The sequence below is a fragment of the Zalophus californianus genome, chromosome 7 (genome assembly GCF_009762305.2).
Source record: "Zalophus californianus isolate mZalCal1 chromosome 7, mZalCal1.pri.v2, whole genome shotgun sequence".
Taxonomy (NCBI): domain Eukaryota; kingdom Metazoa; phylum Chordata; class Mammalia; order Carnivora; family Otariidae; genus Zalophus; species Zalophus californianus.
In genome coordinates, this window is record NC_045601.1 from 49,519,332 (window position 1) to 49,537,414 (window position 18,083).

The following is an 18,083-nucleotide window of genomic DNA, read 5'->3' on the forward strand; positions in this document are numbered from 1 at the left end:
GTAATAATAAACATAATATAATGACATGGCTTCCACAAAAAAATAATAAACATAATATAATGACATGGTTTCCACAAAAAACATAATCTCGATGGAAAACCTAATCAAACTCTTTTTTTTTGGCTAACTGTCATCCAGGGACTCTCAAACCCTACAACATAGTTTTTCTTTCTTCAAACATAAAGCATGTGGCTATTTTTATGAACAATAGCTTCAGTCTCTATTGCTAAGGAAGGCAGGGCCTGACAAGTTTGTGTCTTTGCTAAATGCCAGATGGAATGAGAGGAGGCAGGAGAAGCCCAGACTGAGATGGAATGAGAGGAGGCGGGAGAAGCCCAGACTGAGGTTCTGTGTCCATTTCTCCCCAGTGTTGAACCAGGCTGAGAGTTGGCAGCGGCTGTCCAATGATACTCGCTCTCTATTCCCTGTCGTTCTGGAGCAGCTGGATGACTACAGTGCTAAGTTGTCAGACCTCCAGGAATCACTGGACCAGGCTCTTGACCACATCAGGGATGCTGAAGACATGAACAGAGCCACGGCAGCCAAGCAGCGGGACCACGAGGTACAGTGGACACGTTACCTGTAAATGCATTTCAGACATATACAACACAAAGTTTTAACAAGAAGGAACGGTTGGCATGCAATTTTATAAAAATATTGATATACTCAAGCATTCATATTTTTTAAATATTTATGCATTTTTGCCACTGTAATTTGCTAATGTAACTGTGTGCACCTAAAATCGAGTTGAAAGCATTATAATTGTTTAGCTTCTGCATTGATAAGAATGCAATTGTTCTTGGTGCTTGTGTCTGTGTGTATGGATATGTTGTTCTGGCAAGTAAGTTAGCAATGTGCTATTCCTATGTCTACCATTTTTTTTTTTAATTGAGAGCACTGGAACACCAAAGCAACCCAGAACCATGTTTTAAGAAGGGTATGTGTAATTTCTGGAAAGGTATGATAAGCAAATCCCACAGCCTGGCTGGTCAGCAGCCACAGGGAAAGGGAGTCTAATTCAAGCCAAAGGTCATGCAAATACAAAGAGGTGAGAGAAATTCCCAGACATAGCCACAGCTTGCAAAGGCAGGCATCCCTATGGGGCCAGGATCTGGGCATGCCCACCTTTGGGGCTTAGATCTGGTGGTGGTCACGGCTGTTCCAAGCAGTGTAGGCATTCAAAACCACCACCATCGAGAGGAGCCATCTTCTGCTAGAAAGACACGTGCATCTTTGGACATGTTTATAAAGATCAGAGTGAAATAGCAATGTCAAAAACTAGGAAGCAATTATGAGAATAATTCAGTTATGCTCGTAATTCAGTTATGTTCGCTTTTATTGTCTGCAAAGCCAACTTAAGTGAGATTCTCCACCCAGATTTTCAGTCATCTGAAAATGATGAAATTTGAAAAAATATCAAAAATCTGAAAAAAATTTCAACCATCTCTCAGTAAGCCTCTGGAAATTTTCCTAAGTAAAAGTGAATTACCCTTATCACCACCATTTTCTAATAGGAGCAACCGCTCAGCCAGTATTTTTTTTTTAGAATAACAATGGTCAGGATAGCGGCCAAAACAGCCTCCGGGTTTCTCCCCTCCATTCTTGCTCCCTTCCCACACCCCTAACCCACCAGCCTGAGCAGCCGCCCCCATCACAGTTCGGACCGCATTACCTGCTCTGTTAAAACCCTTCATCTTTTCCTTCTGACCCTAGAGCAGTGCCTTTGACACTGCAGCTTGTGAACCACGGAGTGATCATAAAATAAGTTTGGAGGGTTGTAAACAGCCTTTTATTTTTTTCAATTGAAGTATAGTTGAATAACTAGCATTTTCTAAAAAGAAAAGAAAGAATAGATTAGAAACCGTCAAAGCGCATCACCTGTAAGAAAGTATGGTTTCATCGCATTTCTGCTTCGGCGCTGCAGCATAAATTGCACTTTTTACTGTGGGTCACGGTTAAGAACATTTGACGCCCTGTCCTATAGGACAGCCTATGCCCCTTCACATGCCATGAGGGACCTTGTCTGATCCACCCTTGCCAGCCTCCTTGGTCTCATCTGTTGCGGAGTCCCTGCCTCCCATGTTCAGTTCAGGCAGTATCACACTCCCTGTAATCCTGTCTGCCTGCAACACAGACGTCTTTCCCAGGCGTCACCTCCTCCGGGAGGCCTACCCCCCATTCCCAGGTGAACAGGCGCTCTCCTCAGCAATCCCCATAATGCACCTTGTGACATTCCCGTTTCTGTATCGCGATCATCCCTTAACGGCCCTGTCTTCCCTACTCAGCTTGAGTGTTGCAATTTCACACTTCACAGACCTACAGCACAGCTTGGAAAAGAGTAACAGCAAATTTCCAGTCTTTTTACAAAACCAAAAATAACCACACAGTTTAATCATTCTGATATGTGCAAATGGTAGCCACACGACTAATAATTGCATTATTTATCTCACCATCCTGCTCTCACCCCAAAGGGTAATAGAATGATAAAAATCTTTGTCAGATGAGTGTAAGATTCTATATTTTAAAAGGCACTGTTCAGAGAAGCCCTTAAACCAAAGCTCTGCCTTCCTAGGACTGTTTCTATCATTTTTTGTAAGGATCAGGAAACTTTTATTATTCGTTGCATTTGTGAAATGGATACTGAACATGCCTAATAGTGCTAATTGTGTGTCATTTTCATAATCATTGGTTTTCAAAACTCTCTTTTGTTCATATTGACCTTAGCTTTGCGCAGTGGCAGTATCGTAGCCAATGAGGTTTATCCGAGGCGCGATGATTGCTAATTGTTCATATTGACCTTCTTTCTGTGGGAGTATCTTTGTTTCAAAGCTAATTTTATTCATTTCCGTCTAATGCTATCTATGACGAGTACAGTATATGATAAGTGATAAGCCCCTTCCCTTGAAGCATATCATTTTCCAACTACCGCAAATGAACTTACCACTCAGCGCTGTTAACCGCAAGGCTTTGAAATCTGGCTAGGGCTTCAGGGCATTAGCTATATTCCCTTAAGGCGACCAGATACAAGAGCTTCCAGCAGGGGTCATATCTCAGACTCTCTAAAAGGAAAACCGCTCTGAAGGAGCTAAGTAATACCAACCTTTTTTCACCTCCTTTCCTTACATAGTTCAATACCCATGCTTTAAAATATTGCTTTTGTGTAGAGCTGTATAACTACCTCTCCTTGAAGAGACAAGAATAATTAACCCAAGATAGTCACCCTGTATTAAGCTTGATGGATTTTGAGGGGAAATTGATTTTGTAGTGTTCTTGCATTAAGATGTTCGAATGGGATTCTTTTCTGTCCTTGGACCTGTATCTTCCCCTGTAGCAATGCGTTTGGAGAAGATGGTTTCCATCTTCCTTCCCGCTAAATTAGAAAAGACTGCAGGCAGCGTGAAAGACACGAAGATGAACTTTGGAAGCTTTAACGTATGTCCTTCTATACCTGGGCTTCTGTAATTATTCCCACGATATCTTAGATAATACCACAAGTCATATATTTCACTCCCATTCATATTACCTTTTCTAAAGTTAACTTCAACTCATTTTTTACTCAGATTGTAAAATGAGTCTTACTTTTCCCTCTTGAAGTATCATTCTGGTTGCTTTCAAACTCCAAACTCATTTGAAGTGTTCTAATATTTCTTCAGAATCACAACATGCCTGCTTCTAGAACCCAACAGTGAAGGTAGAAATTAGGGCATTCATCTAAAAACCCTTGGGCCATTTCCCTCCTCAAAAAGTCTGAGCATCTAACATAAAGAACTCAGAGTGCTAGGACAGATCACAATTTTATACTTTAATAGTTGGGCCGTTTAAATTTTTTTAAAGGACTTTAAAATTGTTTTGTATATGCTTTATTTCCTATCCAGATGAGCTATTTGTGCCTGGCTCAAAGTCAGCACATGATAAACAGTTTTTTGATTTACTTCATTTTCCACTTACTGCCGATATAGAGCCTCTGTGAAATCCTGCATTCCGTGTTCCACTTTACGTTTATGGAGACAAAGCCAACGGCTCTCTCCGGAGTGGTCACTCTCTTTGAGGTGATGATGTGATAAGTAATAATCATAACTAAGGGCTTCAAAACTCCCAAAGTGCTCACTTTTGGTATCTCCATCTTATAAATGAGAAAACTGAGCATGACATGGGTAGAATTCCCCAAAGTCACACAACAATTAGGCGGGAGGGCTGGGATGGGAACCAAGATTTATCGGAGCAGAGACAGGAGGTGACATCGACCGCTCTCCTTGATGCTTCCTCTAAAGTGACCTTCTCTTCCACTCCCACTTATTCTTCGTTCCCATAGAAACAACACGAGAGAGTGAGGGAACAAATGGAAGGGGTGAACGGTTCTCTGAAGACGTCTTTGGATTCTCTGACAACGCCTCGTCTGACCCTTTCAGAACTTGATGATACAATAAAGGTAGGGATGCATGTGACATGTAGGTTTGTATTTATAGCAGATTGGAACAGCCGCTCAGTGTCACAGAACAATGATGGAATCCAATTCAAATCTGTCAAGTTCACTGGCACTATAGAAGCAAGATCAGGTGACTGAATTTTTCAGTTTCCTTCATCGTATGTTGGCACTACTCACATATGGCTATTTAAATTTAAATGTAATGACTTAAAATGAAATAAATTAAAACTGAATTCCTCAGTCGAATTAACCATATTTCAAGTGCTCCATAGCACCACATGTGGCTAATGGCTACTAAATTGGACAGCACAGATCTCCTTGCAGAAAGTGTGACTTAGACCCATCCTACTCACTCTTTACTCATAAGGTGTGTATTTAATAAGGCTAACATTCAAATCAATAAGAGACACATGTTAACATAGAAATCTTCTAGTAAAATGCAGTGAGCCAGACCATCCCCAAATTACTCTTAGCTCGTTTTTATTACCTTTGAAAGGATACCATTTTAAAGTCATCTGATCACCATCTCATCCTTGACTCTTTCAGCACCAAGCTCTCTGTCTTCCTCTCCATCCCTACTCCCATCACTATCTTGGTGACCTCAAAATCCAGATGGATGAGCCCGCCAGCTCTCAGACCTCCAGTTCCTATGACTTTTCCTGCCCAACAAGCCTTTCCTCCAGCCCACCCTGGTTATCCCTCCTATGGCCATACTCAGGTCTTGTCATCAATAACAGCACCTCCTCCCAAAACCTGGTATCAAGTCCCTCCCTCTCTGATCTCACTTACTCTGGAAAACCCACTCCAACAATTCTCTGGCCACATGGAGAGCTCCTCCAGCTCATACCCTCTTCTCATATCCTCTCTTCCCTCCTTAAGTAGCTAAAATGATCAATACAGTTGTCCCTCTTATCCATGGTTTTACTTTCCATGGTTTCAGTTACCCACAGTCAACCTCTGTCTAGAAGCAGATGCTCCTGCTTCTCACGTATCCTCACAAGGTCACTTGTAGCCTAACGCTACAGCATAATGCCTGCATCAGTCACCTCATTTCATGTCATCCCACAGGCGTTTTATCATCCCACATCAATACAAGAGGGGTGAGTCCAGTATAAGATATTTTGAGAGAGAGACCACATTCTCATAGCTTATATTACAGTATATTGTTACAACTGTTCTATTTTATTATTAGCTACTGTGGTTAAGCTCTTACTGAGCCTAATTTATAAGTTAAACTTTATCATAGGTTTGTATGCATAGGAAAACCAGAGTATATATGGGGTTCGGTACCATCCCCAGTTTCAAGTACCCATTAAGGGTCTTGGAACTTATCCCCCGTAGATAAGAGGGGACTCTTGCATAATCATTATTTGCAAACACCCTTAACTTGTATACCCACCTCTTCCCCTACTGTACTCACGTGAGAATTCTATTCCCATACCCCAATAAGCCCAAGTATCCCAGCATCATGGCCATACCAGCGAAGCCAACATAATGAACAGCCCAACCTCCACATCTATCAATCTGGCTGGTGAATTTGCTTCATACTTCACTAAAAAATAAGAACAAAGAGAAGAGAACTTCCCTAATCTTTCCTCCCCAGTTCTACCAGCCCACATATATCTGTATTCACACTTGTACCTTCCTTCCTCGTATAAGTAACGAAGCGCCCCTTCTGTTATCGAAGTTCCACCTCCCCACCTGTGCTCTGAGTCCCATTCTTCCTCAGCTCAGTACTCCCCAAAGTATCCCCTCTCTCTTCTGTGTCATCCAATTCTTATTCTCTATTGAACCATTACTACCAAAATGTTAACATGTTCTAAGGATTTCCTGTTCTTTAAAAGAGGAAAGACCTTGCCTATATCCCCTCTAATCTCTGCCCCATTACTCTACTCTGCTCAGCTTCACAGCAAAACACCTCAAGAGTCATTTACCATTGTCATTTCTACCTCCCAGCCCCTCACTCTCTTTTGTACCCAACCCACTCCAAATGGGATTTCATGCCCATGCACTGAGACGGTTATCCTGGTCATCAGTGAACTCAACATAAGCCAAAACTGTGGTTGCTTCTCCCTCCTCAGCGTTCTTAGCCTCCCTGCTGATTAACCTTTCCTCCTTATTTAAACACTGGAGAGCTTTCACCCTGGCTCTGCCAGTACCCCGCTCACCTGGTCCTCCTCCCATCTCACTGGCCATTTTTTCCCAGCCTCTTCTGCTAGCTTCATCTCTACACATCTTCTATGTAGTAAATATTTTAGGCTCTGCAGGCTACATTTAACCACTCTCTCTTCTTTTTTATTTTTTGTTTGTTTTTATTTTTTACAAAAAGTAATACTCTTTAAAAATGTAAATAATATTCTTAGCTAGGAGCTATGTAAAAACAGGCCTTGAGCCATTTTTGGCCCAGAACTCTGTCCATCCCCGCTCTGGTATAATGACTGGCTCAGTTCTCAGTCCTGGGCCCTCTTTGGTACTTACACTTTCTCCCTAGTTAATCCCATTGAATCCCATGGCTTTAAAGAACAATTATATGCATGGTCCCACAATTTATACCTCCAACTTTCATACTTCCACTGAGTCCCAAACTCTTATATCCAAATGCTTACTTGAAGTTTTCAAGGAAGAACTCCGTGTGATGTATAGCAGAATCATAATTTTACCTGCCACTTGGCTGTGTAATAGACATATCAGACTTAACATATTCTGGGCACCTGGGTGGCTCAGTTGGTTAAGCGACTGCCTTCGGCTCAGGTCACGATCCTAGAGTCCCAGGATCAAGTCCCACATCGGGCTCCCCGCTCAGCGGGGGGTCTGCTTCTCCCTCTGACCCTACCCCCTCTTGGGCTCTCTCTCTCTCTCACTCTCTCTCAAATAAATAAATAAAAACTTAAAAAAAAAAAACTTAACATATTCTGAATAAAACCTGTTCCTTCCCTAGTCTTCCCCACTCCAGTAAGTGACACAACCCCCTTTGCTCCAATCAAAATTCTGGAGTCATTGTTGATTTCTCCTTTCCCCTCCCTCCCATTTCAACAAGACCTATTGACCTTAACTCCAAAATGAGTCCTGATTCCTGACCACTCCCTTCTCTGCTACTCCTCTGTAGTCCAAGCCACCTCATCGCCAGCATGAACTACCCAAGGGGCCTCCTACTGAGTCATTTGCCTCCACATTTGCCCCTCAAGACTCATTCTCTATGCAGTAGCAGAACAATCTCATAAAAACATAATCAGATCACATTATTTCTCCTTCATAAAACCTCCAGTGACATTTAGAGTCAGAAACAAGCTCATTTTACCATGGGTCATGAGACCCTAAGTGACCTGGCTCTGGCCCAGCTCTCTACCTCATTCTGTATATTTCTCCCCAACTCACTATCCTCCAGCCCACTCCTCTCTGTTACCCTCCAACTCTGCTCTGTTTTTCAAACACACCATACTTTTCCTTGTCTCCAGCTCTTCAAATGGCTGTTATCCTTGTGAACATTCAATTCAGAGGGGGTTCTTACCCTCAATCACCCTCCAACCCATCCCACCTATTGTATTTTATTCAAAATGCTTTTTACTCCCTGAAATTAACTTGTTCAATTATTTGATCTCTTATTTATCATCTATAATTCCCACTAGGTTTTAAATTACTGGAAAGCAGAGACTGTATTCATAGCTATGTATTCTATCTCCTAAAAGAGTGCCTCACACATAGTGGGCATATGATGAATATTTGTTGAATGAGTTAATGAGTAAAGGTGGAATGTCCATGGTATTCTTCCTGTTTATACAACTAAATATAATTTTTTTCAAAGTATTTTTCCCCAGCTGACCTACCAAATGAGTAGAGACTTAATACTCTCTCCATAGAAATAAACCCTCTGTGCTAGGAACTGTGTTACATTCTGGGAATACAAAAATAAATTAGCACAGTTCTTGCCTTCTACAATCATGTAGTTTGGTGGGTGGAAAAATCAGGTAAAATGATTATAGTAGTGTGGCACATGGACAATAGAAATATATGGCAACACTGAACTCATCCTAGAGAAATTAGGGATGGCTTCATAAAGGAATTGATATTTGAGCTGAAATTGGAAGGATGAGTAGAACTTTTCCAGATGGGTCAGATAAAAAAGAAAACAAAGTTATCCTGGACAGAGAAAATATTATGTGAAACAGGCACAGGGGGTCAGGAAAAAATCATGGAGCATTAAAACATAAGTTAGTGAAGTTTGGACCATGGTACGTAATGTGGTGGGGAGACATGAGAAATGGTAAGATTGATGAGAGCGGAGCGATCAGTTGATGAAGCCACCTGAGTAATCAGATTTGTTCCCGTAGAGCAATTGGCTGATTCTGAGAGGGAAAATAACGTGATCAGATTTGCTTACTAGAAAGATTACCATTCCTGTAGGATGGTGCAGAGTGGGTTAAAAGATTCAAAGTCTGGGCTGGGAGAGAGGAGTTAGATTATTCAGAAAGGGAAGGGCTGAGTCAAGTCTGAGCTACACCAACTTTTAAAGTCTCCTTCTTAGACAGTGAAACAGGAGACTCAGGAGAGAGCAATGTCACAGAAGCTAGGGAAAGAGAGTTTTAAGGCAAAGGCAGTGACCAAGACTGTCACAAACCAGAGATAAATCCAGTAAATAAAGACAGGCAAGTGTCAAATGGATCTGGCAATATGGTGTCTGACACTGGGGACCTTGGCAAGAACCATTTTTGTGGACACAGCATCAATAAAGAAAAGAAGCTGGAGGGGAAGCTAGAGTCGAGGAATAGGTTTTGTTTGTTTGTTTTTAACGGGCGAGATTAACTGGGGCGTGTTTACATCTGAGAGGAGCCAGTAGCTAGGGAGCAAGAAGAACAGAAAATAGGGCAGTGTGCCTTATACAGAAAAGGAACCACTTTTCCTCTTAAAGTATGAGGAAGATGTACATAAAGAAGTAGCTATAAATAACTGTACAGGGTTTTTTTGGTGGGGGGAGAGACCGGAGGATGGTGCCAAAGAATTGTTTGCAATTCTTCTTTGTTGGTATTAGAGTCTGTGAGGAGAATATTACCCCCTTTCAGCTCCCAAGTTCTAAACAAGTTGAAAAATAAATAAAATAGTAAATATAAAGTCCAAGAATATAACCCTCGTTTCTGATGCAGTTAAGATGAGGTCATGGCTTTAGGTCTCTTAGCCAAGTGGGGTTGCTAATATTCAATCCTAGAATTAGGCAGAGCTACCCACTCAGGTGGGCAACATGGCAGGGTTCATGTAGGGGTTCTGCCCAGAACAACTTTCATTAGGGACAAACACAGGAAAACTCAGGCTTTCTGCTGGCAGCTTGCTACCAAGAGGCAGAAGGCAGAATTGAACAGAACCTACATAGTTATTCCCCCAAAATTTACCAATCAAATAAACCGGTCCCCCTCTCAGGAGCAGAGTGAGGAAAGGGGTGGAGAGGTCTGAGGTTTCCCAATTGAGCTCCCTTTATAGGGAGGAAACTTCAGGAGTACAGAAAAAATGATCCCCACTACAGTTAGTTGCTGTCTCCTAAATAAAAAAAAGAAAAAGAAAGTGATCTATCTAGAATTAGATGGCTATGGAGGAAGGAAATATGATTGGCTTAAGAACGGTACCAATGTTTAGAATCACTATTTGAGTGACTGGGGGGAAAAATGATACTCATTAGATTCAGTAACTTAGATATCATTAATTTGAATTTCTGTTTCGTTGGAGTAGTAAAGTAAAAAATAGAGTGGAGTGGGTCAAAGAGTGAATTAAAAAGTGATGGAATAGACAGCTAACATAAACACTTTTTTGGCTATATATTGCTATGGAGGGAATAGAAAAGTAAGGTAATAACGCTGGGGAGATGTATGGGTAATGGAGGTTTTTGGTTTAGCTTCGTTTTGTTTTGTTTTCAGATGGGAGAAAGCAGAGCATGTCTGAAAGCTAGGGAAACAATAGTAGAAAAGGAGCTGTTGAAGATACAAGAGAAATAGACAAAAGTCTACTTAAAGTATTTTAGACTCCTGTAGACCTGGCCTGAAATTTACTGAACCTCATAATAAGGAAGACTACAGATTATCTTTTGGTGCTCCCTGGGGAAAAGATTTTAAGTTATTCTATATTCAATTCACTTTTTAAAATATTTTCTTTAGAATGCATCAGGGATTTATGCGGAAATAGATGGAGCCAAAACTGAACTACAAGGAAAACTATCCAACCTAAGTAACCTTAGTCATGATTTAGTCCAAGAAGCTGTTGACCATGCACAGAACCTTCAACAAGAGGCTGATGAATTGAGCAGGTAATATCCTGGTTTCAGAAATGCAAATATCTGCATAGGCTGAATAACTCATTTTTATTCAATTCCACTTGCCAGAGTTACTGGGATACAGGTTGGCAGGTTAGGTTTTGGGTTGTGTTTTTTGTTCATTTGTAGGTTGCTTGGTTGGTCAGTCTGAGAGCCAGCCAATCATTATTTATTGTCATTGCTTTGGGGAGAGTTTTTTGGTTTAAAAAAAAAAAATCTGTCAGGTTAGAGACCTATGTTGTGAGGGGTGGTTCTGCTCTATAATTATTAATAGGGTGACCTAAGGCATTTTGGTTAAGGACATAACTGTTGCACAAAATATTATCAAGTAAGGGGCGCCTGAGTGGCTCAGTCAGTTAAGCAGCCGACTCTTGATTTTGGCTCAGGTCATGATCTCAGGGTCATGACATTGAGCCCTGGGTCTGGCTCTGCACTCAGTGTAGAGTCTACTTGAGATTCTTGACATTCTCTCTCCCCCTGTCCCCCTGTCCTCCCTCCCTTTCTCTCTCTCTCTCTCTCAAATAATAAATAAACAAATCTTTAAAAAAAAAAAAAACATTATCAAGTAAATCAGATCCCTCTACAAGGTCTAATTCTACCACCATCACATATTTATTTCACAGACAGCATTAGCTTTCCATACCCAAGGGTCTTAAATAAAGCTGGTTGGAAGTTGGCAATACAATTGACTTCTGGTAAATACTCTAGACACTCTATAGTGCCCAGCAGGAAATGTTTGATTTCAACACCTGATTAAGAGAAAATCAATTGACAGTTTTCCTCACACCATCTAAAAGAGAGTCACATACCCTTTGGGCACTTAATTAACGTTCATTGAAATGTACTGAAAGATTGGAATTGAATTCATGACCTTGAAATGATAGGTAAATGCTGAGATAATTATAGAGAAAGACTACAAATCTGGCAATTAGAAACAAGGATCAGTAAAGGTCATGAATAAAATAAGAACCAATAATAACTCTTGTTCAAACTTCAACTACCTTTTTATTCCTGATTGTCAAAATTTTCAAATATCCCTCCAAATCTTCTGAGAATTGGAAGAAAGAGAGGAGACAGACAGACAGACAGAGAGAAATAGATGTTCTGTAAAATCTGGGTGTCCGAGTTGGCATTATAACTACTTAGTGTCATGCTTCCAGGAAATTTGCTTTTGATCAAACCAATAAAATGAAGTTTAGATAAAATACAATTTTGGTTGGGGTGCCTGGATGGCTCAGTCTTTAAGCGTCTGCCTTTGGCTCAGGTCATGGTCCCGGGGTCCTGGGATCGAGCCCCACATCGAGCTCCCTGCTCTGCGGGAAGCCTGCTTCTCCCTCTCCCACTCCCCCTGCTTGTGTTCCCTCTCTTGCTGTCTCTCTCTCTCTGTCAAATAAATAAATAAAATCTTTTAAAAAAATACGATTTGGACAATATGCTGTATTGATATAATAATTGTTTTTGAGATCACTCCTGTGGCTCTCTTCATTGTTCTTTTGTCATCTTAGTGACTATGTCCTGTTGATTGGGATCCCAATCCTTACCTTCATTAAATGCAACAACAGTGTTCTAGCATGATTCTAAGAAAGTTTCCCATGCTTTACATGAAAAAATGATCAGAAATATTAATCACCCTGACATCCCTTTTGCATCTAGGATATTTCAGACTGGATATATTCATGGAAACATCCAAATTTATAAACGTCTTCCCCTCAAAATGTGAATATTCTTCATCATCTATCTGATGACCCAATGATTTGCTTCTTGTGTGTAAAACAGAGATAAACATAATTCATCAAGAAACATTCATTTCAAAAGCACATTTTATTTTATGTATTGATGCAGTACCTGTTTTGTGCCTAGCAATGAAAACAGGGTATTAAAGACTCTTTTAATCTCTTTCTTGTATCTTAGCCAGCAAAATTTTAAAATATTAATGAATACATGTAACATTTTATTCCTTGTATCCCTTTCTTTTAAAACTTCCTCAGATTTTCCTCTCTGTGCCATTTCTAAGAACAACAGAACAACAGGTTGTGGGTAGGAAAAAGTAGCAAATATTTGGATTAGAATTACCTCTGCAGAGCAGAGTTGCATTATGACTTTCCTGGGCCCTAGGTACTTTTACCTCTGTTGGCCCCTTCCTCCATAAAAAAATTTAAAATCACGTCATGATAGCATTGTTAAGACTATTGTTAAGACTAACGATAGCATTGTAAGACTACTGTTGAGACTAATATAATCATTATTAGTATCCTTATTGTTCTTCTGATTAAAAAAAAAATGAAAATGAGAAAGTCTTTGTGGGGCCCTATTATGCCTAGCGGATAAGTCAGCCCTCCTGCAAAGGAGCCCAATGATGATGAACTTGGACAAAAGAGAAGAAAGTAGCCAAGGGAATACAGAGAAGTCACTCTGAGTCTAAGAGAGTACACAGGGACTGAAACTGGATGGTGGAAGCTGAGAATCAATTGAGTTCAATAGGTCAGGGCAGTTGGAAGAGATGAGCCAGTGTGGGATCTGCAGTGTCACACACTGGGTCACAGAGAATCTTCTGGAAGTTACCGATGAATCAAGTGATAATAGTCATCAGTGTCTGGGACTGAGAAGAAAATATGCAACTGGTGTATTTAAAACTGAGTAAAATTGAGGCAAAGGTTTCAAGATGTGCTGTGGCAGTGAAGGGATGTTTATGTTAGAGAGGAAGAAGAAGTGTTTGTCAATAAAGTGAATTATTCTACGGATACACTTGGAATTTGAAATTCCAATTCAGGAAATAGTTTAGGCACAATAATAAACCCTGATGTTTATTGGATGACAGGCACAGGACCAAGCATTTCACATAGTTTATCCCTGTTGTACCCCACATCAGTCATCTGAGGCATATACCATTATCAGTCACTATGTGAGAGTGCCCAGTGCATGATGGGTACCCAGTAAATAGTAGATGAACCTTACAGAGGCCAGAAAGGCGTCAAGGCAGAGAACATGGTGTAGAGGGCAAGGGTGGAAATGGCCGTGAGTAGGGCTTTGCAGTTTAAGGAAGGAGCTGGGCTGCAGGAGGGAGACAGACCATAACAACATGCACCCTGGTTCCTTTTATGAAAAGGGGATAACAATGTCTACTTCACGGGTGTGGTGAGAATTAAAGACATATTATACACAACAAGGCTAGCCCAGAATCTGCACGTAGATACTCAGTATGTATCATTCCCCTTCTTAAGGGAAAATACGATGTTTTCTAAAGTGAACAGGAGGTTGAATAAATAGAGTGAAACCAACTAATACCTAACACCGTGCTGAGGCTGTGCACCATCTTTGAGAGTCTTGGCTTCTCTTATGCAAAGGAAATAACAATGCTGATTTGGGTAAGTAGGTGGGGGAGGACTGTGGGTTCATTCACGGGCCTGACTGCCACCACATAAACAAACTGTTGCTTGAAGAGGTGCAGAGGACTGTTTTTAAATCATCATTCCCTTTTCCTGTGGCCACTACCCGGCAAACAGCTTCCATGGAGCCAAAATGGGGTCAAGTCCTGGAGGCACCAAAAGCAGAGGAGAGCAAAGTAGATGTGCTCTTAGGAAAGGCAGCTGGGGAAAACCTTACCAAGCCAGGTGGCTTTGAATAACAGGAAGGAGGTCCCTGGGGTCCCAGAAGTATTCAAATCAAGCAGTAAAAATGGCCCCGTTTCCCACAAAAGTAAGAAAGAGGAATAATGACACGTTTGTTCTTTAACAGGAATTTGCACAGTTCAGATATGAATGGGCTGGTACAGAAGGCTTTGGATGCTTCAAATGTCTACGAAAATATTGCCAATTATGTTAGTGAAGCCAATGACACGGCAGAATTGGCTTTGAATATCACTGACCGAATTTATGATGTGAGTATTCCTATTTTTTTTTAAGATTTTGTTTTTAGGTAATCTCTACACCCAACGTGGGGCTCGAATTCACAACCCCGAGATTAAGTCACATGTTCCACTGACTGAGCCAGCCAGGCACACTCCCTGGCCCCGAGGATTCCCTTATTTTAAAGTTCATTTATATATTGCCTTTGCCCAGCTTATGACTTTACTGTTTTCTAATATCATCACTTGAGCTTCCACTGTAATGTAAATGGCAGAAAGGCCAAGAGAACTAAGAAAAGACCATTTTATTTTTGTTATGAAGGTTTCAGTAGCACAACTTCTTCAAAATGTGCCATACTTCTGTCAGCAAATGCCAGTTCCTTTGACAGCCTTTTTAAACCACAGTCCTTGAATAAAACATATTTAAGATGAGTCCGTGCTGATAGAGAAGATGCTTTACGCAACATTCACGTTTTTTCAAATCAAAAATTGTTTATTGAGTGGCTTCTATTTGACAAGCACTTTGGTGAGACCTTGGCCAGATGCTGTTCTAGACTCACTGAATTTTCCTTGAAAAACATGTATCTTGAATTCGTCATGGACTTTATTTTCTCGTGGTCCCTTTTGACCTTGATTTTGAGCTATGGAAATGAAGTTGTATGAATTTTGCTTGGTGTTTAACAGATAAACGGTGTCATTTAAATCCTCAATCCGTGAAAAGTGGATTTCTCCTGCTCTAATTCTCACTCTTTCTATGCAATTCCTTTGTAGGCTGTGAGTGGGATTGATACTCAAATCATTTACCATAAGGATGAGAGTGAGAATCTCCTCAGTCAAGCCAGAGAACTGCAAGCCAAGACAGATCCTAGTAAATATCTTCCCTTTCCTGCCTTTCTTCTGATTTATAGCTGCTTCTCTCCTTTCATACAGTACTTCTGCATATGGATAGAGATTTCAAAATTCTAGGATTAAAGAACAAATGATCTTTTAACTGAATAGTACATTAATTGTTCCTGCTGAGATTCAAGGTATAAAAAAAGCAGAGATTGGACATTTTATTTTCTTTAAGATTTTATTTATCTATTCAAGAGTGGGGGGAGGAGCAGAGGAGCAGAGGCAGAGGGACAAGCAGACTCCACGCAGAGCACAGAGACGGATGCAGGGCTTGATCTCATGACCCCAAGATCATGACCAAGTAGAAACCAAGAGATAATGCCATAAAATACACTTAACACTAAGACTATATTATACATAATTTAGTCTTTCTGGGACAATTCAGAAAGCCCTTTAAAATTTTACATGAAGTAATGAGTCAGCACTGGGAGAGTCAGGAGGATAGGATACCACAGAGCCATGTGGTTATTGGCACTTTCCTGTAGTTTGTGTTCTCTAAGTTTACTGCATTTAGAACAAGCCAGTGACAATATGGGAAGAAGCATTTCCAAAGGTTAGTGTTTGCATCTATGAAAGCAAGAACATCCAAGTGGGGAAGGAAGAAAAAATAAAAGCAAAATCATGTTAGTCAATTTTGAATCTTGTGAGCTACTCTTGAAAACAATTGCATTGGCTAAGAATTTCACTAAACATTACTCATCTCTGAGCTAATGAACTCATACCTAAGATTGGTTGTACATTGACTAATGAGGTTGGAAATCCATTATCTAGCTAACTTCTAACTACCACCTAAAAACAAAGACCGAGTTCGAAACAGAAAACGTCACATAATTTTATCAAAGCAGTTAATCTCAGTTCTAACCATGCATTTTCTTTTTCTTTCTTTTTTTTTTTTTTTTTTTACGAAGAGCACTATACGGAGAAAAAAATGCATTTGTTTTTCCTACGCAGAATATTTAACTAGCTATGATAAAGCAACTATTATTTAACGTTTGCTGGGTAAACAAAGGCAATAAAAATGTTCTCTTCTAATTCATTCATTCTATAAGTCTAGTCTCGAACATACTCTTTACAAAAGAATATTAGCAGCAACAGTTTAGAATATAAAAGTAAAATATATTTTTATTGAATATCATTAACATACAGCATTATATTAGTTTCAGGCGTACAGTATAATGATTCAATTATTCTATACATTACTTAGAGCTCATCATAAGTATACTCTTAAAAGTAAAATATTTTTAATTAAATGTTGCCATATCTATGTATTGCTTTGTTTCTTGTGATGTGAAGACCAGAATATGTGGGTCTTCAGGACACAGTGACTTAAATATTTTATCCTCCTTGGTAATTTGCAATGCAGTCTTGTCATTATTGAGTTATTGAACCTCATGAAAACAATTTTTCTTTCCCAGTAATAATATCTCTTCAAAGTTTTGTATTTTAAGTACAGATAAAATCTCTCTGCATTGGTCTCTGGATATTTTGCAGATCTGGTTACCTATTTCATGATCTTGTTTGGTTAAATTTCTTCACATATTTATTTGCAAAAGGGACATCCATGAGGAGTTTGGACTGCGTGGGTCAGAACTTGCCTACCTTTATACAACACACATTTGTGATATAAATTCAGATTTTCAGATTAAACTATATCTACTGAGTTACATTACAGTTTCAAATTACTGTTAATTCATTTCCAAATGACTGTCAATGATCGGTAATCTTTATATCCCAGATTTCCTTTCTTCATTATCTATATCAAATAGTTAGCAATCTATAATAAACTCAGGAAGCTGCTATTTAAAGGAATCTTCTACTGAATTCATTTGTAAAATGAAAAATGTTTATGTAAAACAATAAGTTTCAGATAGGAAAGACTTTTTAGAAACATTTTTTTCTTATAAACATCCAGCCCAAAGTAGAATTTTCTTCACCTATTTTTATCAAGGGCTCCAAATATAAAGTTAAATATATTCTTTTTCAGTGTACGAGTCAGCGTTTTTTGCAGCTACAAAACCCAAAAGGAAGATCTGAAAAGATTGTTTGTATTATGAATATTCAAAAATTGAAAGAAAAAAGGGAGAAGGGGGTGTAATACAAAGTATGTTTAAGTCCCTCCTTGTATTCTGGGAAATTTTTGGCACTCCCCAGGGGAAATATGAAAGAAGTGCCTGTACTTTGTTTACATTGTACTTGGTGATAGAATCAACTCAGCACCACTCATTTTATACCCACTACACCCAAGTGGGGAAAGACAACCGAACAAGAAGGCAAGTGCACAAAGACTATAATAGAAAAGAGAAATTACACCATGGGAGACTATATATTTACAAGCCTATTGGAGGGAAAGAGAAGAGTATAATAGGAAGTGAATAAATGATTTCTCTGTTTGTCAAAAAGCATAAATTTCCTGATGCTTTGGAAGTAAACAAAGCATGAACCAAGAATCCTTGGGAAAGTTCATCCTTCAGTTCAGACAACAAGATATTACATCATGACTTGTTTAGATTTGCTCCAGAATAAGCCATTTTGAGACTATGTTGCAAGTGCACTTTCAAGAGTTGTTTTGTAAGAATAAGACTATCAAACCTCATACAAGAACAAGTAGAAAATCTGATAGACTTATA

At 39.7% G+C, this 18,083-nt stretch overlaps 1 protein-coding gene and 1 pseudogene across 3 annotated transcripts in view; both read left to right on the forward strand.

The window, feature by feature from the left end:
* Positions 1-18,083, forward strand: part of LAMA4 (laminin subunit alpha 4) — a 147,607-nt gene that overhangs the window by 85,995 nt on the left and 43,529 nt on the right. For all 3 annotated transcript variants that reach the window (XM_027601984.2, XM_027601987.2, XM_027601986.2), the window contains exons 11-15: positions 369-562; positions 4,313-4,429; positions 10,564-10,712; positions 14,454-14,595; positions 15,334-15,430. In XM_027601984.2, the coding sequence (XP_027457785.1) occupies positions 369-562; positions 4,313-4,429; positions 10,564-10,712; positions 14,454-14,595; positions 15,334-15,430 (699 nt within the window). The remainder of the gene's footprint in view (positions 1-368; positions 563-4,312; positions 4,430-10,563; positions 10,713-14,453; positions 14,596-15,333; positions 15,431-18,083) is intronic.
* LOC113928213 lies at positions 2,723-2,837 on the forward strand (annotated as a pseudogene).